Here is a 19,190-nt window from a genome sequence, read left to right on the forward strand (position 1 = left end):
GTAGCCACAAATGACTTCTCCGCGCCCAGCCGATTAACTTGGAATAGTGGCGCATAGCCCGGCATTTGTGGCTCACATATGGGACATCCTAGACGAGAGACCTGTCCGAGCATTGAGGAATCTGTCTCATACGTGTAGGTATACACCAGCAAGAATTGCAACACTGCAAGACACTTTCCGCTCACCACTCCCGGCTCCGTGGATCAGGTAAGGCCAGGAATGTTAGAGGCTGAACAGAGCGGACCCGCCAATATACTGAAGCAAATTGTGTGGTCCACCACTCAGCCATAGCAAATGTTTGATGCCGCATGTTTGTGTGAGCTGAGAACTCGTTGCGACATGGGACAGACACTACGCTTGAATCGCGCGACAACCGGCTAATCCCAAGAAGGCAGCAGTGAGCCGGCGTAACGTATCTCCGGCTCCACCTACCACAGACCTCGGTTGGCAACTCGCATGTTCGATCAACCAGATATCCAAGTCAGATCACCTCAGACTATGCCAGCATGGCGACGGCGACGCCATGGCATCTTTATCACCCGCCTCGAAGGTACTCTATCCTCCATTAACAACCACCATTCTTCTCCCCCTCCGTCCCTACTAACACCTCCCCCTCCCCAGAAAGCCCTAGCCAACCTCCGCGCCTTCACCGCCCAACCAACGAACTACTACAAATGCCCCCTCACCCGCCGCGCCGCGGTACTGATCCTCCTCTTCGCCGACCGCGCCGGTGACCTCCGCGTCGTCCTGACCATCCGCTCGGCAAACCTGAAGAACTATTCCGGCCAAGCAGCGCTTCCGGGCGGAAAAGCAGATACATTACAAGAAACGCCCTTCCACACCGCTCGACGAGAAGCATTCGAGGAGATCGGACTGGCTATGCGCGATGACAAACTCCCCGTCGGCTACGAAGTCGAGCATCTAACCGAACTACCCACCAACCTCGCCATGACCGAACTAGGAGTGCGACCATGCGTAGCCTACCTCAAGACCCCCGCTCCATCAGCCCAAAACCGCAACCCAGACGCCTCGCGGGACTTACTCCCAAAACTCGACGCAAAAGAGGTAGCAGCAGTCTTCACAGCACCCTTCTTCAATTTCCTCCGCACCCACGACCTCGACCCCACCATCCGTCGCACGGTGCCGGGGGAATGGTACAAAGGGTCGTGGCATAGCTGGCACGAGAGCGCGTGGCGGATGCATCAGTTTTTCGTTCCTGTCACGCCGTCAACTGTGTTCTTGGCCAATACGACTCCTCCGACTTCGACTCCGACTCCACCTCCGACTACACCATCGCGCAAGATTTCCGCACCCGCGCCAGAAACGACTGCCGCAAGCATGCCTCCCCACTCTACAGCAGAAGGCGCCGCCTCCCTCCCAGGGAAGCCGTCACAACCACAGTCACAATCACAATCACAATCCACCCTCCAACCCCCCCTCCCACCCCCCTTCTACCACAACCCCCCCTCTGCCCTCTCCCAGCCTCGGTATCGAGTCTTCGGCATGACGGCGCGGATCCTCGTCGACTGCGCGCGGGTCGCGTACGGGGAGGAACCGGAGTTCGAACATAACAGTCACTTCGGGGACGAGGAGATGATTGAACGTTTATTAGCCATCGGACGACTGGCGGAGAGGAGGAGGGAGGGGGAGATGTTGACGAGGGAGGTGATGGTGAGAGCTGCGGGGGCGAAGATATGACGGGGCGGACTACCACGATCGATGGCTGTATGACCTTTTGTTTTTTAGATGGAGTGGGGATAGTTGGAAACGGACGTGGTTGGGATGAGATGGAGGGATAGAGGGATTTGTTTGGCAAAGGCTTCAGTCCGTCCGCCTAATAAGCCAAGCCTGACATGAGAATTTGCGCGCTTCTTGTTCTATGTTCATATGATCCGCTGAATGAGCAGCGATTGCCGAGTTCTACCCATCCCCCGACCGACGGCAAAGCTATCAACTAGCCGTCAAGCCTCGGGGTTCTTACGCCCGGTTCCGCAACGCCTTTGTCACGCCACGACATGCCCTTCCACGGCCGTCTCTGTACATCGACTCTATCGTCTATCCCACCCCTCCTTCGAACAAAAAAAGAAAAAGAGAGAGAAGGGTGTGGTTGAAGCTGCGAAACATAAACCCAAATGTGTTCTCGCGGAAGAAGACTCAACTCAAGCCTTCCCCCCCTCCGCCTTCTTCGCCGCCGCCTTGGCATCCCGCTCCATCTCCACATCCTCCACCCGCAACTTCGCATCCTCGTCCTCGCCCGTTGCGGCCGTCTTCTCGCTCTCCACATCCTTCCCCTCCACCGCTGCCGCCGCTTCCTTCCCTTCTCCCACCTCCTTTGCTCCCGCGTCCGCCTGCTCCTCGGCCTTCATAGCCTTCTCCTGCTTGACATCCTCATCCTGCTCATCGATATTATCCCGATCGCTCACCTTACCCCTCTCCTTCGCTTCGGCGGCTTGTTCGTTCTCCTCGGCGATCAACTCCTGCTGCTCCTTCAGCACCTCCAATCGCTGTTTGTTCGTCGCCGCGCCCTCGGCGGTATGGACTTCCAGCTCGATCTCGTGGAACAGCTCCTCGGGAATACTGCTGAGCACGGCCTGCAGAGCGTCCAGCAGACTGTCGAATTCCGTCTCCTTGCCCTGCGCGTACATGAAGGCGTTGCTGAGGACTAGAAGAGTGGACGGGACGCCGTATTTCAGCCTCAGATCGAGCCAGAGTTGTAGGTCATCCCGCAGCCGCCCCGGACTCATCCCCTGCGTGCGTAGCCCTCGCGCGGCGCACGCGGTTTGCAGTTCAGGCACGGAGAGTGACTCGACCCCCTCGAACGAAATGGCGCGGTCGTCGCGCTTGATCTGCCGCATGCGGTGGCGCACCTGGTAGCGCAGCATGGCGTCCGTGCCGAAGGTGTTGAGGTTCATGTACCTGCATATCCCCACCAATTGCGGCCGGGACAAGTTGTCGAGGGTGAGGTCGTCCTTGAAGAGTTTGCAGACTTTGATGATGTCGGTCTTGGACGGCGACTCGCCCGTCGCGCGGAGTTTGCGGAAGAACTCGGTGAATTCTTCCTTTTCTAGCGTGGCGGCGGAGACGGGCAGGCCGGTTTCTCGTAAAGTCTGACGAAGGAAGTTGGAGACTTCTTTGCGGTTCGTGCGGAGGCGGGTGGCTTTGCTCTCTTTCGACTTGGCGTCTTCGTAGGTGGAGGGGAGGAGGTTGGGGAAGAGGCGGATGGCGACCGGTAAAAGTAGCTCGGCGAACGGCACGATGACGAAGACGCTGAAGGGGACGAGACGGCCGAGATCTTGGACGGTGCGGTGGAGTTGGCGGTGCTCGCGGCGGGTCAATTCGTAGCCGGCGGCCATTTTGTATGCGAGTTTGGTGGAGATGCGGACTTCGGTGGCGAGGAGTTTGGTGCCGTCCCAGTAGTGGTGGACTTCGTGCATGACGCGTTGCCAGAGGGTCATTTTCTTCTTCTCCTCCTTCTTCGCGAGTTCCTTCTTGTTCTCGGCCTCGTCGGCGGCATGCTTGCTCGCGGCGAGTTCGTTGAGGCTGCGCGTCTCCTCTGCTTTGGTGGGAGCGCGCTCGCTTGGCTTGGCGATGGGGATGTTGACGTCGTTCGCTTTCATCTCCGCCGCCGCCGCCTTTGATGGGGTTTGAGAGGATGCCATCTGTGCCTTCTTCTCGCCCTGCTGCTGCTGCTGCTGCTGCTCCTTCGGCAGTGGTTTCCGCGCCTGGTCTATGTTGAAGCCTGGTGGCGGCTGGTTGCCCTCGTTGCCGTGGCCGGTGGAGGTGTCGGTGGACAAGGCCTTGCGTGGGACCAGAATGGCCACGGCGGGTAGTTGGCGTGGGAAGCGTGCGGCGCGCTGGAAGGCGATGCGGTTGCCATTACGAAGGAGTAAGGGGGCCATCTGGGCGGCGACGTGGCGGTTGGTGGAGAGCATCTTACCAATAAATAGAGTACACACCGCTGTCACTCGTATAATGAGGACAAGCGATGCTGGGAGGATGGAGGTTGTATAGGTAAAGTGTGATGAGAGAAAAGAGGATGAGGTGGTGATGATGCGAGCTGTTGCTGAGCTCACACCACACGCCGCACGTGGAATGTATCGACAGGGGCCGTGCAGATGCAGAAGCAGAAGCAGACGCCGGCAGATCTACGCGCCCGCTTCCGGTCCAAAGCCCAAGCAGCATCATCAATCAAACCATCAGCCTGATATCCTCTCAATCTCACCTGCTCTTCCATCAAAGCGTCTTACATTCGTGAATGTATTGATTGATCAATACTAATTATCACGTACCTCGTTCAGTGGCATTTGCTTAAAGAGTTGTAAGCTTTTGCCTTTGTCAAATTCTATTCCATCGCTGAGCGAAAGCTTCTTCGGCCCTACCGCTGCAAACTCCGGGCCGGGCTGTTGCGGAGACGCGGGGATGAATCGGCTATCTGAAGCTCCCGGCAATCATCTCCCCCCATCTTTAGTTTAGTCTTTACATAGCTCACCTCACCCAAAATATTCCACCGACAACACCGAGGCACCATCTTCTTCTCAACACCTCCACCACTACCCTCTCCCCCCCATACAGCCTCTCCACCCCCCGCCGCTGTCTTACCCTTGTTGTCATTCACCATGTGGTACGACACGAGCTAGTCATTCCCGTCGCACCTCGCGGTCACGCGAGTACGATTCGCTTATCTTTGTACTCGGTACCTTCTCACCGCTTCGGCATAAAGCACATCTTCGACCATCACATCCATTGTAATACACCACGTAATCACCCCCAACTTGGTCAGCCCCTTCAAACACCGTCTGTCACATGATGCAACTCCGACGAGCGGCCCGTCTCATCCTCATCGGCGCACCGGGCGTGGGAAAGGGTACCCAGACCGAGCGCATGCTCAAGCGCTACCCCCAACTCTCCTCCATCTCCTCCGGCGACTTACTTCGCGAGAATGTCCGGCAGCGCACCCCACTCGGTAAAGCACACCCCTACTTATCCACACCTCCGCCCCTTCACCTCACACACGATGCGAACTCTAACCGCTACGTATGACAGGCATCCAAGCCGACTCCCTCATGCGCTCCGGCGCCCTCGTCCCGGACACCATGATCCTGCGCCTCATCCGCAACGCCCTCACCACCCGCGGCTGGCTCATCCCCAAAGGCGGCGTGCAACCCTTCACCGTCAACTACTCCATCGCCTCCGAAGCCGCGCCCGCCGAAGCCTCGGGCGACAACTTCTTCAGCCTCCCCCCCCTCGGCAACGCGCACGACGAACAACACGAATACGAGTACTCCGACCACCCGGACGCCAGCTTCATCCTCGACGGCTTCCCCCGCACCGCGGCGCAAGCCTTACAACTCGGCACGTTGTTGCCCATCAACATGGTCATCCACATCCACACCCCGACCTCCATCATCCTCGATCGCATCTGCAATCGTTGGATCCATCCCGCTTCCGGCCGCACGTACAACACTACCTTTAACCCGCCCCAAATTGCGGGAAAGGACGACGTGACGGGCGAGCAGTTGATCCAGCGGGATGATGATAAACCCGAGGTGTGGCAGGCGCGGTTGAAGAGCTTCGAGGAGAATGCGCGGCCGTTGTTGAGGCATTATGAGCGCTTGGGCGTGCTGTGGCGGGTGGAGGGGAGCAGTAGTGATGAGATTACGCCCAAGATTGTGGAGGAGTTTGCGCGGAGGTTTGGGGCGTAAATCTGGGCTGCGGGTGTAAAGTAAATGTAGGTTGACACGGTGTAGGGACTGGGATGGGGCTGTCGAGTGTACTTTGAGCGTAGGCGTCTGGTGCGTGCACGGTACGGTTGGCAGGGTTGGAGCACGAGTGACTCTGAGGATTTTGAGCGTGCTTCCAGCATCGACGTCTGGTACATTGGCGGAGGCCACGGGTCCGTCGGTACTTGCAGCTTCACTTTCGGCGTCGATACTTGGAGCTTCACTTTCGGCTTAGTTGTTGCTTCACCTCATGTGAACCAGAATTGCTAGACCAATCCACGCCATTGCTTTACCTCGATCTCTTTTTCTCCTGCATCCATCCCCCGAGAGCAATCAGCAAACATCCAACTGTAACCATGGCCTCCGGAGCTCACACCCCAGCTCAACCACAGAAGCAAGGAGATTATTGGAAGCTGGTGGCGAACACGAAAGAGTAAGAACGATGCAACCGTGAGCATATAACAGCACCCGAGCTAACTTCGCACAAGGCTACTGAAGTCGGGGGAGTTTTCCGACCTCAGACTCATCTGCCCCGGACGTACCTGGGACGTGCACAAGGCTATTGTGTGCCCGCAGTCGACCTTCGTTGCGGAAGAATGCAGGGGAAACGCCATTAAGGTCTCTGACGGGGTATATCAACTTTTCATCTCCCTGCTTCGCAGTTTCGAGCTCTGATTCAAGGTCCAGGATATGGTATACCTGCCCAACAATACTGACCCTCTGACCATCGATGCACTACTGAATTATATGTACACCAGCGGCTGGGAAACCCCGTCGGAGATGGTGGGGACGGGGCGAAAGGCAGACTTCAGCATTAGGCTCTTCGTGAGCGCTGGCAAGCTCGGCATCGACGACCTACGGGCACAAATAATGAAGAAAGCCCGCACCTGGCTCTATGAGAAGGATCAAGCTCCAGACTACTGTACAGACCTGATCCGAGCTATCTACGCTTATCTGCCCGACTCGGCGCCACTGCGCGATGCCATGCTGGCCTCCGTGATGGATCACGTACAAGAACTGTACAGGAAGCCGGATAAACACAAGAGATTCCACGACAGAATGAAGGCTTACCTCCCTGTGTTCATGAAAGATGTCTACGACGCCATCCTCGCCAGATATGATGCGAGCATCGCTGAAAGCACTCTCCGCAAGCACAAACGGTACAAGTGTCCGAAGTGCGCGGCAGCTTTCGTCATGGACGAGTCGGTCAACGGGCAGGCCTGGTGCGTCAATTGCGGTGCGAAGCGGAGTGTGGACGCGTGGAAGAACTACCTGGTTAAGGACGCCATAGAGGGGGTGTAAGTAGATGCTTTGGCATGGGCAGGCGTGGTTGTGGGTGGCGGAAGCGGCGCCGGTGACGGCGGCGGCAGACAAAATCATCGAGCACTCTGATGCATTGGAGCTGCAAAGGTCGGGTAAGTAGTTAATATGTGCATGCTCATCAATACTACCTCACTTCAGAGCAAGGAGAGACTTCACTCTTCGCGTCTGGCGGTGCCGTACGTTGCGAGCACGTGGCAGAGCTTACAGACCTGAGGTCTATTCTAGATCTCTAGGTTGAACATCTTCAATGCCAGCCGCTCAACACCATCGAGATCAACGCCAATCAAACTCAAAATGACAACTCCGAATATAAGCGAGCCTGCACAGGCCAAGGCGACAGAGCACTGGCAACTGATACCGGCTTTGAAAGAGTAAGCTCATACAATTAGCGAAACATCACAACATCATGCTAAGGTCTTGCAGATTGTTCCGAACCAGGGAGTTCTCAGACTTGACAATCATCAGTGGCGGCCGAACAAATAAGGTCCACAAAGCCATCGTGTTTTCGCAAGCCCCGAAGCTCCACCAGCAGTGGAAGGATAAAGGAGAGGCAAGCAACGACCAGAGAACTCACTTGCTTCGGAAATCATACTGATAATCTGATGACCAGCAAAGTGAGCTTCATCTCAACGACAAGGACCCTATCGGCCGGATATTTACTGCGATCATCAAATATATGTACACAGGCAGCTGGATAATTCCTGGACGGCCGGAAGAGTGCCCTGAAATTGCTATTAATGCATACATTCAAGCCGAACGATATGGTGTGTTTGGCCTGCGAGAAAAGATGAACGTCGCGGTCACCGCCTGGCTTGACGAAAACTGGCCGAACGCCGCATCACTTCAGTTGATCGTCAACTGCTGTGCCAGAGTGCCTGCGACGGCAGCCCTGAGGAATAAGCTCGTGGAGCATTGGGCACATCTCATTAGCTCGCCAGACGGGACCGGCGAGTCGAAGAAAGCGCTGCTCAACGGCATCGAAAGTGTCTCGACTTTCACGATGGACGTGATGAAGATTGTTCAGCCGAGATTCGCTAAGGCTAGCGCCGAGACGCCGCCAACGAACCCCAAGCAGTACAAGTGTGGCAACTGCGCGAAAGTATTTGCGATGGATGGAGTGGTCAATGGCAACATGTGGTGCGTCAATTGCGGGCTCAAGCGAAGCGCCAGCGATTGGGAGAAACATCTGGTCAAATAGGTTAGTGAGATGGCTTACATGTAAGGCGGAGTAGAGCGTGGAGACAAGCGGCTCTCGGAGATAGAAGGGTAGTACCTCTTAGGTGAGGAGAGCCTGGGAGAAGATGGGCGGCGTGTTGTTTCATGTGGCGAGCTTGGTCAGAATAGTGGCTTAAGCCATGGCATTCCCTTAGCAAAGAGGTCCTCAGAAGCGGCGATTGCGATAGCTGCGATCACATAGTCCAATGATGAATATAGCGTGTCGACTTCGTCGGGTATCTATCAAAGTAAGCTGCGTCTTCACGTGACCGTGCTGAAGCCGAATGTCTTGGCGTCAGCGCTCGGGCCAACATCCACAGACCCGCATCTGCGTGCGCAAGGCGTATGGTTTGTCGTAAATGTACCATACACGCGGCTCTACATCTCTTTCCGTCATCGCATACCGTTGGTTGCTTGTGTCCGCACCCTGTTGCTCATCGTGAACATACGGAAGTCGACAGCGCAACACTATGGAGGCGGGCAAGAAGCGCAAGGCCGCAAACGCGATAACACCCTCGTCAGAAGGAGGGAGCGCGTCGAAGAAGCTGAAACTGCTCGTATGTATCCCAAACACCCTTACGATAACTCTTGCGTGGCTTCTTGTATGGAATGCGAACGGTGCTTGTCGCGCAAGGCGTTGGTGGTCGGGAAGGTGTTGTTGATGGAAGGGAAGTGATTGACGTTTGTGACGCTCGCAAAGACGAGGGTAGCGCGCGCCGACCACTCACCTTAACCCACTGCAGCACCTCCGAGTCTCCGCTTCAAGAGCCACAGCACTTCACTCAACCCGCAAATAGCCCAGCAGACGCGATACTGAGCTGACTTGATGCGCTGACGTGCAGAACTCCAACCATGCATCAACAACAGTGACAAGCTCGCAGACGGAGGTGCAAGTGCTCGGTCTGCGCCTAGTAAAGCAGTTGCGCGAGCAGAAGGACAAGCAGTAAGTCCAACATGATCACCCTGCTAACTAAGTATACTAAAGCGTTGGCAGTGGACGTTATGTCGCTACACAGTTTCTTACACTCCCACCACGAAAGGACATACCGGAGTATTACGAGTTCACCAAGCTGCCGCTTGCGCTCGATATCATCGAGAGGAAGCTTCACAAGAATGCATATCCCACCATGACCGCGCTGGAAAGCGACCTGAAGCGCATGATCCAGAACGCCAAAGATTATAACGACCCTAATAGCGAGATTTACGAGGATGCCGAACGCATACGGAAAGTCATGTACAACTACATGCGTGCTAACAACCCAGCATACCGAGACGACCCGAACTACAGTGCCTTCGCCACTCCACTACCGACGACCGATGGCAATGGCACCGTTAACGGTACGCATGCCGGCCACGAGGAGGAGGCGGAAGACGTGAGGGATGTCGCGAGTGCTGTACGACGCTCTGAGCCTCCAGCGTCGAAGTACTCAGAGGCACCGTCAGACCGAAAGCCGTCCATGGCACCTAGTGCGGCGACTCCCGGCGACGACGATGACGGCGGCGCTGTCACGACTGGCGACCTTGACCTCACTGGATTCTCATTTCAAGATGCACAGCAAAAGATCATTACGCATCTCTTGCATTACTCTGATAACGAGGAGTAGGTTCTGGTCCTTCTGCCACAAGCAGGATTGGTGCTAACATCTGTCAATAGAGGCTTGGAGATCTACACGCCTTTCGCCAACTTGCCCACTAGGAAGCTGGAGGATTACTACCAGCTGATCAAGCATCCAGTGTCACTCAAAGGCGTGCTGAAGCGCACCAAAGGTATCCACGGCCGTGCCCCACCCACAGGCGTTTCCGACTTCAAGACCTGGGATGCGTTCGAGGAGGAAGTCAGCTTCATCTGGCGCAACGCGCAAGAATACAACGAATCGGGCAGCGAAATGTTTAACCTCGCGGACGAGCTCAAAGTAAGCCTCCGACCATATTAATACAGTCATGTATTGCTAACAGTCTGCAGGAGCACGTCAAGCAGCTACTTGCTAATGCACGAGAGAAGGTCGAGGAGCCAGCTGGACCACGTATCAAGCTGGGTGGCCCTAAACCAAAAGTGACACTCAACCTTGCGCAGCACCGCGGCTCGCCTACACCAGGTGTACACGTCGACAACGAAGCACTACTCCGCCAAAAGCAGATGGTCGCCGCGGGTGTCAATGGCCAACAAGCACGCCCTTCACCTATGGTGAACGGCGCTGCACGCTCAAGCTCTCAAGTACCGACTCTCGAACCTCGACCACAAAGCAGCGCGCATTCCGGGTCACCTCTCGGCGGCGGCATAAAGGCCGAAAAGATGCCATCGCAATCACCTGCCCTTACCGCCGCACTACCAGCCGCTCTCACCAACGGCATGATGCCGCCACCCGCCGTACGAGGGAGTCCCTTTCCCATGTCGCAACCGACGAGCAGCTATAACTACACCTCCCTCCTCCCTCCGCTCGCCGTCCGGCCATACGACATCTCCATGGCCCTTCTACCAAGCGTAACAGTCTCAACACACCCGCAGCTCCCGATCCCCAAGCGCTTCAGCACATCCATCCCCGCTCACGACCACCTCTCCACCCAGTCAACGACCATCACGCTGCCGAACAGTCACTACTTCCTCCAAATCGCACCGACGATCAGCAAACAGCTCAGCATGGGTCGGCCGTACAAGCTTTTCGTTACACTGAATGGCGTGAGGCTGAATCAGAGGGATACGCAGTTTGATGCTCAGACCGGACGGAGGACGCATGTCTATGAGGGGAGTCTGATGCAGGGCGTCAATCGGCTGGAGGTGGAGGTTGCGGCGTCGAAGGTTGAAGGTGGGGAGAAGGGGAGGGAGAAGGAGGGGTTGGATGTGGAGAAGGTTACGGTTTTTGCTAATCTGATGAAGGCTTGAGTGTTTCAGCATTGGAGGGTGAAGGAGCGTGGCTGCTGAGGTGGACGGCTTTCTGAGATTACCGTACCTCGGACGGAATCGAAACAATTCTTCGTCCGCGTGCATCAGTTGGACTCTAATGTCCATTTCTCGACTCAGGCGCTTCACCCGGGTGCAGTAATGAACGCGGTCTTTCACAAATACAGCAGCTATTGCGACGCATATGTGAACGAAGCTGCGGCGGAGCGATAGCTTACTGTCTCGGCCTCTTCGAGATGGAGCAGAGTACGTGCTATGGGAGAATACAAGAGTAGCTAGGTTGCGTGGGCTCCGATAGTCCGACTTGGAAGCTGGTCGACCTTGATACTTCACCGCTGCACCCACGCAGGGAGTTACAGCAAGCAGTGAGAAGCTCCACTGAGCATTGCTGCCAATGCCGAATAACCCCCTGTGCCTGCCGATTGAATCGTATTAGGGCCGATCATGAAGTCCTTGAGACACCGGCAACCGGGTAGACGAGAAGGGATCGGCAAGGCGCCGAAGCTATCCCGGTGCGCGGTTCCCCAATTCGGGAGGTCGGATGTTGATCTGCGGGTCACAGATGCATTACGTGCTACTACTACTCATGCTACTCGTATAGCTCACACCTATGGAGACCTTCCGATTTGGCCCCGGCGCCGGCAAACCACCGATATGTATACTGCTGGATCCGAACCACAGCGTTTTGCTATATGCAAGACGCTCATCTGGTGTGCAGGAGGCTGCCTCAAATGTATACAAGTGACGATCGGGGCGCTACGCTTACAACTAACGTGCAGCTATAACATTGAATGCTAGCTGCATATATTTCTAGGTGCTGCGCAGGGGAAGTCAATAGGCGAACAATGCACCACTTGCAGCACCGTCTGTTACAATTAACATTCGACCTTGAACAACGAGTGATGCAGTCGCGCAGTAGCGCATGATGCATTCCCATCTCAGCAGGCTCTTAACTACGCAGACAAGCATTTGAGCGAACTGCTACTGCTATCGAGCGTGGTGTGCAGGCGCAGATGCGGATGAGACACACGATCCTGGACGTCACTTACCAAGACTGAGCGGAGACACGGTCAAAGACGCAAGCATCGGACGTTGGCCAAGGTAAGGGCTATATAACACCCAGCTCATCTTTACCTTCTCTTCCCGCTCTACCAACTCTCTCCCCGACATCCTCATATCGAATCTTACCGGAGACACGAGCCAGAGCGCTTTACCACAACGCTTGCATAACCAGCCTCCCACTCTCAGCAAGATGAAGACCTCGGCCATCGTCTTCTCCCTCCTTTCCGGCGCGTTTGGTGCTGCGCTTGATAGCAGGAACTACATTTCCTACTGCAAGTCCTACGTCGACACGGTCCGTACACACCACAGCATTACCGCTGGCGAGGTCGCTTCCTAACTAACAAGCAGTACGACGACATACCCGCCAGCACGCTCCTGCCAACGCTCACTCCGGTCAATATCTACAATGGCCTTGACTACGGTGGTTTCCTCGCCGCCGTAAGTAGAAGTGAAATTCTGAACGGCAGAACAGACGCTGACCAACATTCTCAAGCAACCAATCGTGGGCACCGCTGGAATCGTCCCAAAGTCACTCCCAAACAACGCCGTTGCGACGTTGTCGCAAGATATTCTCGAGCTGGGCTCCCTAAGCCTCAACCCCTTTGGCACCATTGCCGCCGCCTCCGGTACCAAGTCTTTCAACCTCGTCAGCTTCTACTTCGGTATGTTCTTCACCACCACTCTCATCTAGCGTCACCGTACTAATCCGTGTCAGGCTGCCTTCTCAGTAGCAAGACCGGCGCTGCTGATCTCTCCGAGGGATGCACCGTCGCTGTCACCGGCTACTACACGAACGGCCAACAGGCTCCCGAGGTCACCTTCGCTTTCGCGCCAACTAGCCCAAATGCCGCCCCGCTCAATCTCGCCACCCTACCCTCGACCTACACCGGCTTGAAGAACGTCACGTTCGGTATCGCGAATGCGTAAGTTGAGCACGTGAGCGATAGGTGGTGGAGTCGTGGACAAACGTGCTGACCGACTCTCTAGCGCCGTTCAGCAACAGGATACCGACTTCGTTGTTGACAACTTGGTGCACTGCAACTACTCGTAGACGCGCTTGAAGATTTGCCGATGGTGCTTTGGAGTATACGTGGGGCGCAGAAGCGATTGTTGCTTAGCAGGAGGTTTTTACCAACTTTGGTACTGCAGACAGTGTGCGACATCGTAGTGATTCCGATACACCATTGCAATGCAGAAGGGCGTGTGCATGTCTGTCGACCATTACCCCTCTACTGCTCCGGTGCTCTCGTTCTGATCCTCTGTTGGACCTGGTCTACAGTCTAACACCCTATAGATTGCCGCGTCGCCATTCGGCTGCAAGGATTGTTATACCTATGGCGACCTATATCGGATACCCGAGCGTCAACTTGTCGACGCATGTAAATGTCCTCAGAAGTGCAGAAGTCACTGGATCAGCCGGCCCAGACAGCTTTGCATGGCTCGCAGTGATACAATTGGCTTGATGCTATTCAGCTGCCGCCTCTACGTATCCTACTCACCTAGCTCAACGTGCGGTCTTGATAGCTGCGAGCTCTGCGAGTTACCAGCAGTACACCAGAGATACAAGCAGAGTCGGTGCTCATGGCAAAGGACTGAGTCTCATCGAAGGTCGTCGCAGAAGTCAATGGTCTTCAGCACGGGGCAAAGAGGGTCGAACATGCTACAAATCTTGGCTGCAAAGATTTCACCGGAATATGAGGATGTCACTATCATTTACAGGACATATAGATAGTCATAAGCGTAGCATTTTGAAGGGGGCAGGTGCTTACTCACCGTCCCTACTCGATGGGGTCCTGCCTTTTTCGAGGTCTCTGCTGTGATCTATTGCAGGTAGAGCACCGGCGAATGCAACCCGGGACTGGCGAGGACAACTACTATGCTTTCGGCCAGACCTCTGCGGTCGTTATCCTGGCTGCAGCACCGCTTGCGATCTCCGAGCCGATGGGTGCGCCGGACGGGCATCGTTCACAGCCCCAATGGGGGGAGCAAAGTGACTGCAACAACGGTTCTACTCAGCGGAGGAAAGAGCCAAAAAAGTCGGTCCAGTACGGAGAAGGACAGATTGGACAAGCTCTGACTTCGCCCGTGGCAGGAGGAAGGTTTTCGAGCAGGTCGGGCCGACAGTGTCAAACGAGGCGCAACGGCTCTGTGGAACGCTGAGGCAGGTTCTAACGCCACCATCCTCATGAAAATTCGCTTGTTGATATGTCACAGATAGATTTGACGGCTGTCCGAACATGTTATATCTCTTCTCAGCCTTGAGTAGAGATCGCATTGATGATTCAATGATGTGTACGGCAGAAGGAAATACGGCAGAAGGAAGTGCGGTAGAAGGAAGTGCGGCAGATCGACGACATCACCGCTGGGAGGCCAGATTGTCGATCACTTTGCCTTGATTCACTGGGAGGGGGGCTCGTGCACGCTGACTTACTTGCCTCCGCGTTCCCTGTGACACTTGGGCTTTACATACCACACAGGCACCGATCTCGTTTTCTCACATTCATCTCCGTGACTCTCGCCGTGCAGCTCCACCCTCGCGTGGCCATTTCAGACAAGACTTAAGTAGAGTAAATAAGCCTTTTCGCCACTTTACCCGGCGGCATCCGCTTACTCCGCTTCCCGGGTCATCTGCTGCATCCGAGCTGCCGCCGAACGGAGTGGAGTCGCTCTCCGCGGATTCGAAGCCTTGGAAGGGGAGGATTGCGAAAGCAACCAAACACACTAACCATCGCATCGTCGATTGCGGCTCACTTTCACACAACCTCACTCTCACGCCGCTGCCGAGTGTACCGGCAAGAATACCGCCACACTTGTTGTCGGATACACCTTCACTTACAGACATATCATACGCTACCAGTCGCTTGAGGGAGGATGGTCGTGTCAGCAGCGAGCATCTAGCACACATTCACCGACGACGGTCATCAGACATTCTCGTGTAGGGAGGAGAAAGAGGATCGTCGATAATCATGTCTTCGCCAACGAGTACGATCACGATGCCGACAGGGACGCCCACGCCGACGCCGACGCCGCAGACTCCCGGTGGTGGACCGACCAGCTCACCCTTACTCTTCTTCGTGGCACTGGGCTTCGGCGTCGTCTTCACCAACTTGTGGTATGCTACGCGAAGCATTGCTAGTATATACGTTGAGTGCTAAATGCTTGATAGGATCATTGTGGGCGTCAAGTACTGCTTCCGCTACAATGCCCGTAACCGGCAAATGCGCGCCTTCGCCGAGAATGGCGAGCCCATCGACCTCGCCAACGTACCTCGACCGCACAGGCGAAGGAGGGAGAAGAAGTTGATGAGCATGGAAGAGGTCAATGAGCGATTCCCAATGACCAAGTACAAGTCTTGGCGAGCGCTCCGAGAGGCTGAGGGCTTACCTGCGGCGGGCGGCGTTACAGCTCCACCCAGTCGTGCGGCGAGTATTAAGGATGAGGCGGGCACGATTGGCACAAATGGCAGGAAGAGTGTTGAATCGAGTCATCTGCCCACAGCAGCGGAGGGAGTGGAAGGTCAAGATCACGCCACTGCGGCCACTTCCGCCGGCGCGCAAAGGGAAGCACCAGAAGGCTCAGCAGCAGCCCAACACATCTCTGAAAAGACCCTCGAAACATCCGCCGCACAACCTAACCGCACCCACTCCACCGCCACCGACGCGGAAGAAGACCTTGACGAAGACGATCCCATTCGCACCGCCGCGCCGCCCGAACTCCTCGCCGTCCCGGGCGACGCCTGTGCCATTTGCCTCGACACGCTCGAAGATGACGACGACGTGCGCGGCCTCACCTGCGGTCACGCCTTCCACGGCGCCTGCGTCGACCCCTGGCTCACCAGTCGCCGTGCGTGCTGTCCGCTCTGCAAGGCCGATTACTATGTCCCGAAACCGCGGACGGAAGAAGAAGGAGGTGCTGCGGCTGCTTCGACGGGCAGACGAGTCCCGGGTGTACTACGTGGGATCAATCTTCCCAGTAACCCTCGCCCGGCGTGGTTGGTTGGCCGGCCGGGAACTGTATTTGGGCCTCGTGTGGCTTTTGGTGGTGCGAGAGCCGCCGTGCCGAGGGGAGATCCGTTTACGCTGCAGCCGGCGGCAGATCAACAACAAGCGGAGCAACCCGTGCCTCCGGAGGCTGGAAGGGCGCCGATGTGGAGAATGCCTGCTATCCGGCTGCCGAGGTTTGGTAGGCAGACGCAGGCCGCGCAGCCGCAAGCAGGCGAGCATGGTGCGGTTGAAGAACTGGGACCTGTGACGCCTGGGGAGCTGGAAGCGGGGCGGCGGTAGAGCCGCTCTACGTACAGGCTATGGATGCTGGCTGGTATACAGTTCCCCGCAGGAGACAGACGGGCCACTATACTACCGTACCCCCTGGTTGGAAATGGTGAAAAAACACGCGATGAGCTTACGAATGTCATGATACAGATGATAACCACCCGAACCGGTGGCTTGGGCGGACGCGGACGTGCACAGGCAGGCCCGGTTTGCATCTCTTTGGAAGTGGTTGGTGGCTACGCTTAACTTGGCTTTGCTACTGAGCTGCTCAAGCGTGCGTTGCGGCCGCGGTCTCTTGGCCACTTTTCGATGTACTTACTACTCTCATCATATCTACCGCGGATTGCTGAGCGATGGCGCGATGTGGCGTTGGTGGTGTATGTTGCTGCTATGTAGTTGGCGGAACGTTCGAAAGTTACCTCCTGTAGTGTGAAACCATTTATATTTTCACTTTTACTGCTTGCCTCCTCCGCAGACAACATAGCTGCCTGGTGCTGATGCTAATCGATAAGGCACTGGCTGCTCGAGTCATTGATTAAAGCTTATTGATCAATGTTTGACGGATCTAGGTCAATCTAGAGGACTTCTTGGTACGTACGCAACGTTCGGCTGCTTTCTCATACATAAACCTTTCTTAATCGCGGCGAGTTGGCAAGATGATGAAGAAAAGCTTTGGCACGAAGCGTGTTCCTCGGAAAGTAGGACAGGCTGAGAGCGATGCGCTGGCGGAGGAGGCAGGGGTTACGGCAGAAGGTACGATCACTCTCACTTGTAGTATCACGTCTGAAGCCCATCTGACGCCTTCACATAGCCCTGAGTCAGCGCTGATAGCATATTGTAATGCAGAAACAAGCTTGAAACGGCCTGTTGTAAAGCCGCGCAAGTCGGCCAACCTCCGGACAAGCTTCAAGCCTTCCGCAGCTTCGGACGACGATGGCGATGGCGAAACGCCTGCCAGCATCGTCAGGCCTAAGCGTTCGAATGTCTCACGTCTAGCGATCCAGCGGAATGCGTCCCAGCGTCTGTACGATCTGCCACCACGGCCATTCTCAGATGCGGACGATGACAGGCCAAGCTACAGCGCAGAGTCTTTGCAGGCGCTGAAGGAAAGCACTCCAGCGACGCCTCAGGACTTTGGCGACTCCGATGCAGCCGTGCAAGATGTCGCGCAAAGCACGCAAGCGCTGGATCTCACCTCCAAGTTTGGCTCGTCTCTAGCCCGCTACCAGCAGCCTTCCGCCATCCCCTCCACGGCAGAGATCGAGGAGAAGAAAGCACGGCGCGCTAGGCTAGCCAAAGAACAACAAGCGGAAGAGTACATATCCCTCGATCCAGACGATCCGGGTCTGGATGACGAAGATCTGGACGATAATGTAGAGAGAGATATGAATGGCCGTCTTGTGCTGAAGGAGAAAGACAAGTACAATCGAGCCGAGAGCCGGCTCGTGCGAGATGATGAGGACATCATGGAGAACTTCGACGACTTCACGGAAGACGGCAAGATGCAACTTGGTCGTAAGGCAGAGAAGGAGGCAGAGAAGCGAAGACGGGAGGAGATGGCGGCACAGATTGCAGCAGCTGAAGGTGATGGTTCAGACGCAGAAGACAAGAGTGATTCGGATACCAGCGAGAAAGAACGCAACGCCGCTTTCGAAGCCGCGCAGACCAGACACGGCACATACGGCACCGCCAACGTAGTATCGACGGATCCGTACGAGCATCTCCGCCCAAAGACGCCGCCTGTCATCACGCCATTGCCGACACTCGACGGTGTCATTGCTCGTTTGCGAAAGCAGGTTGCAGAGATGCAGTCGAGACGGCTGCGGAGGCTGCAGGAGATGGAGGCGCTGCAGCGGGAGAAGGTGCGGTTGGGAGAGGAGGAAGTGAGGATTCAGAAGGCATTAAGGGAGACGGCGGAGAAGTTTAGGTTGTTGAGGGCGGAGAAGGGGATTAAGCAGGTTGGGGCGGTGGGGGTGGAGGCGCCGGCTGGGTTGCTGGAGGCACCTGTGCTTGGTGGGGAGGGGCAGGCTGATGAGGATGAGGAGCAGGATGGGCAGGCGGATGATGCAGAACGGAACAACGACGTTGACGTTGATGAGGAGCTACCAGATGGGCCTGGCCTTACTCGTGCTGATGATGGCTGGGTTGGGATGGGTCCTACAGCAGGGTTGGGCTCAGGCATGGCACAACGGCCGGCCGAAGAAGATGACTGGTAGACGCGGAGCGCTCAGCAGGGCTTTTCCCCGTGGGAAGTTAGTTACTGTACGCATTCAGCCTCACGGCGATTTACGACCAGAAATATCGTCTCCCTGTGCGAAGCGATGGGAGCCTTGCGCATGTAGTCGGAGATATGGCGGAAGAACGTTCCTCCGTCACCGAACTGGAGCTCAAAGCTGCATGATCTGCACCAGAAATTCTTTGCGCCCACCGATAAGCCATTGCTTCACATATAACATTAAAAGTCGCATACCTACCACTACAGTCGCCTTAGACTGTACTTGCCCAAGGGCATACTAAACTTCCACCTTGTTAGCCTGAACAGGCTTAAGGCTGCCCTTATGACTTTTGCGCCGACCCTCTTCACCAGTCAAGGTTCGCCATATCGCTCCGCGGTTTCATGCGATGCGTAGCGAGCAACTGCCTTTGAGTACCGCTCGCTAACCGTACACATGACAGACTACATCTCGGACCATCTTTGGA

General features: G+C 56.0%; 9 protein-coding genes across 9 annotated transcripts; 8 read left to right on the forward strand and 1 right to left on the reverse strand.

The window, feature by feature from the left end:
• The first annotated feature begins 441 nt into the window (after positions 1 to 441).
• On the forward strand, positions 442 to 1,873 carry BAUCODRAFT_542582 (uncharacterized protein). Its single transcript, XM_007679728.1, has 2 exons — positions 442 to 550; positions 626 to 1,873. The coding sequence occupies exons 1-2, from the start codon at positions 457 to 459 to the stop codon at positions 1,696 to 1,698; spliced, it is 1,167 nt and encodes a 388-aa protein (XP_007677918.1). The 5' UTR covers positions 442 to 456; the 3' UTR covers positions 1,699 to 1,873.
• A 286-nt stretch (positions 1,874 to 2,159) lies between these two features.
• Positions 2,160 to 3,899, reverse strand: BAUCODRAFT_25488 (uncharacterized protein; the record flags this gene model as incomplete). The annotated part of the gene is made up of 1 exon (XM_007679170.1): positions 2,160 to 3,899. The coding sequence occupies one exon, from the start codon at positions 3,897 to 3,899 to the stop codon at positions 2,160 to 2,162; it is 1,740 nt and encodes a 579-aa protein (XP_007677360.1).
• A 583-nt stretch (positions 3,900 to 4,482) lies between these two features.
• BAUCODRAFT_35449 (uncharacterized protein) lies at positions 4,483 to 6,031 on the forward strand. The gene is made up of 2 exons (XM_007679292.1): positions 4,483 to 4,963; positions 5,044 to 6,031. The coding sequence occupies exons 1-2, from the start codon at positions 4,807 to 4,809 to the stop codon at positions 5,700 to 5,702; spliced, it is 816 nt and encodes a 271-aa protein (XP_007677482.1). The 5' UTR covers positions 4,483 to 4,806; the 3' UTR covers positions 5,703 to 6,031.
• Positions 6,032 to 6,049: 18 nt separating this feature from the next.
• BAUCODRAFT_35451 (uncharacterized protein) lies at positions 6,050 to 7,217 on the forward strand. The gene is made up of 3 exons (XM_007679293.1): positions 6,050 to 6,153; positions 6,209 to 6,350; positions 6,408 to 7,217. The coding sequence occupies exons 1-3, from the start codon at positions 6,077 to 6,079 to the stop codon at positions 7,020 to 7,022; spliced, it is 834 nt and encodes a 277-aa protein (XP_007677483.1). The 5' UTR covers positions 6,050 to 6,076; the 3' UTR covers positions 7,023 to 7,217.
• Positions 7,218 to 7,719: 502 nt separating this feature from the next.
• BAUCODRAFT_123907 (uncharacterized protein) lies at positions 7,720 to 8,241 on the forward strand (the record flags this gene model as incomplete). The annotated part of the gene is made up of 1 exon (XM_007679729.1): positions 7,720 to 8,241. One exon carries the CDS (start codon positions 7,720 to 7,722, stop codon positions 8,239 to 8,241), a length of 522 nt encoding a protein of 173 aa, XP_007677919.1.
• A 106-nt stretch (positions 8,242 to 8,347) lies between these two features.
• On the forward strand, positions 8,348 to 11,139 carry BAUCODRAFT_578217 (uncharacterized protein; the record flags this gene model as incomplete). Its single annotated transcript, XM_007679730.1, has 5 exons — positions 8,348 to 8,815; positions 9,101 to 9,201; positions 9,253 to 9,858; positions 9,913 to 10,171; positions 10,222 to 11,139. Exons 1-5 carry the CDS (start codon positions 8,729 to 8,731, stop codon positions 11,137 to 11,139), a joined length of 1,971 nt encoding a protein of 656 aa, XP_007677920.1. The 5' UTR covers positions 8,348 to 8,728.
• Positions 11,140 to 12,409: 1,270 nt separating this feature from the next.
• BAUCODRAFT_149440 (uncharacterized protein) lies at positions 12,410 to 13,270 on the forward strand (the record flags this gene model as incomplete). The annotated part of the gene is made up of 5 exons (XM_007679731.1): positions 12,410 to 12,511; positions 12,568 to 12,657; positions 12,713 to 12,881; positions 12,935 to 13,142; positions 13,207 to 13,270. The coding sequence occupies 5 exons, from the start codon at positions 12,410 to 12,412 to the stop codon at positions 13,268 to 13,270; spliced, it is 633 nt and encodes a 210-aa protein (XP_007677921.1).
• Positions 13,271 to 14,701: 1,431 nt separating this feature from the next.
• BAUCODRAFT_35456 (uncharacterized protein) lies at positions 14,702 to 16,926 on the forward strand. The gene is made up of 2 exons (XM_007679294.1): positions 14,702 to 15,331; positions 15,386 to 16,926. Exons 1-2 carry the CDS (start codon positions 15,186 to 15,188, stop codon positions 16,500 to 16,502), a joined length of 1,263 nt encoding a protein of 420 aa, XP_007677484.1. The 5' UTR covers positions 14,702 to 15,185; the 3' UTR covers positions 16,503 to 16,926.
• A 223-nt stretch (positions 16,927 to 17,149) lies between these two features.
• Positions 17,150 to 18,706, forward strand: BAUCODRAFT_72865 (uncharacterized protein; the record flags this gene model as incomplete). Its single annotated transcript, XM_007679410.1, has 2 exons — positions 17,150 to 17,243; positions 17,337 to 18,706. 2 exons carry the CDS (start codon positions 17,150 to 17,152, stop codon positions 18,704 to 18,706), a joined length of 1,464 nt encoding a protein of 487 aa, XP_007677600.1.
• Positions 18,707 to 19,190: the final 484 nt, after the last annotated feature.

Source organism: Baudoinia panamericana (assembly GCF_000338955.1).
Source record: "Baudoinia panamericana UAMH 10762 unplaced genomic scaffold BAUCOscaffold_8, whole genome shotgun sequence".
NCBI lineage: Eukaryota > Fungi > Ascomycota > Dothideomycetes > Mycosphaerellales > Teratosphaeriaceae > Baudoinia > Baudoinia panamericana.

Excerpts from the sequence above, each read along its gene's own strand:
- BAUCODRAFT_542582 (XM_007679728.1), top strand. The coding sequence starts at position 457 with ATGTTCGATCAACCAGATATCCAAGTCAGATCACCTCAGACTATGCCA. Across the intron at positions 551-625 it reads CTTTATCACCCGCCTCGAAG|CCCTAGCCAACCTCCGCGCC; the intron begins GTACTCTATCCT and ends CTCCCCAGAAAG.
- BAUCODRAFT_35449 (XM_007679292.1), top strand. The coding sequence starts at position 4,807 with ATGCAACTCCGACGAGCGGCCCGTCTCATCCTCATCGGCGCACCGGGC. Across the intron at positions 4,964-5,043 it reads CCGGCAGCGCACCCCACTCG|GCATCCAAGCCGACTCCCTC; the intron begins GTAAAGCACACC and ends TACGTATGACAG.
- BAUCODRAFT_35451 (XM_007679293.1), top strand. The coding sequence starts at position 6,077 with ATGGCCTCCGGAGCTCACACCCCAGCTCAACCACAGAAGCAAGGAGAT. Across the intron at positions 6,154-6,208 it reads CTGGTGGCGAACACGAAAGA|GCTACTGAAGTCGGGGGAGT; the intron begins GTAAGAACGATG and ends ACTTCGCACAAG. Across the intron at positions 6,351-6,407 it reads CCATTAAGGTCTCTGACGGG|GATATGGTATACCTGCCCAA; the intron begins GTATATCAACTT and ends TTCAAGGTCCAG.
- BAUCODRAFT_35456 (XM_007679294.1), top strand. The coding sequence starts at position 15,186 with ATGTCTTCGCCAACGAGTACGATCACGATGCCGACAGGGACGCCCACG. Across the intron at positions 15,332-15,385 it reads GTCGTCTTCACCAACTTGTG|GATCATTGTGGGCGTCAAGT; the intron begins GTATGCTACGCG and ends AATGCTTGATAG.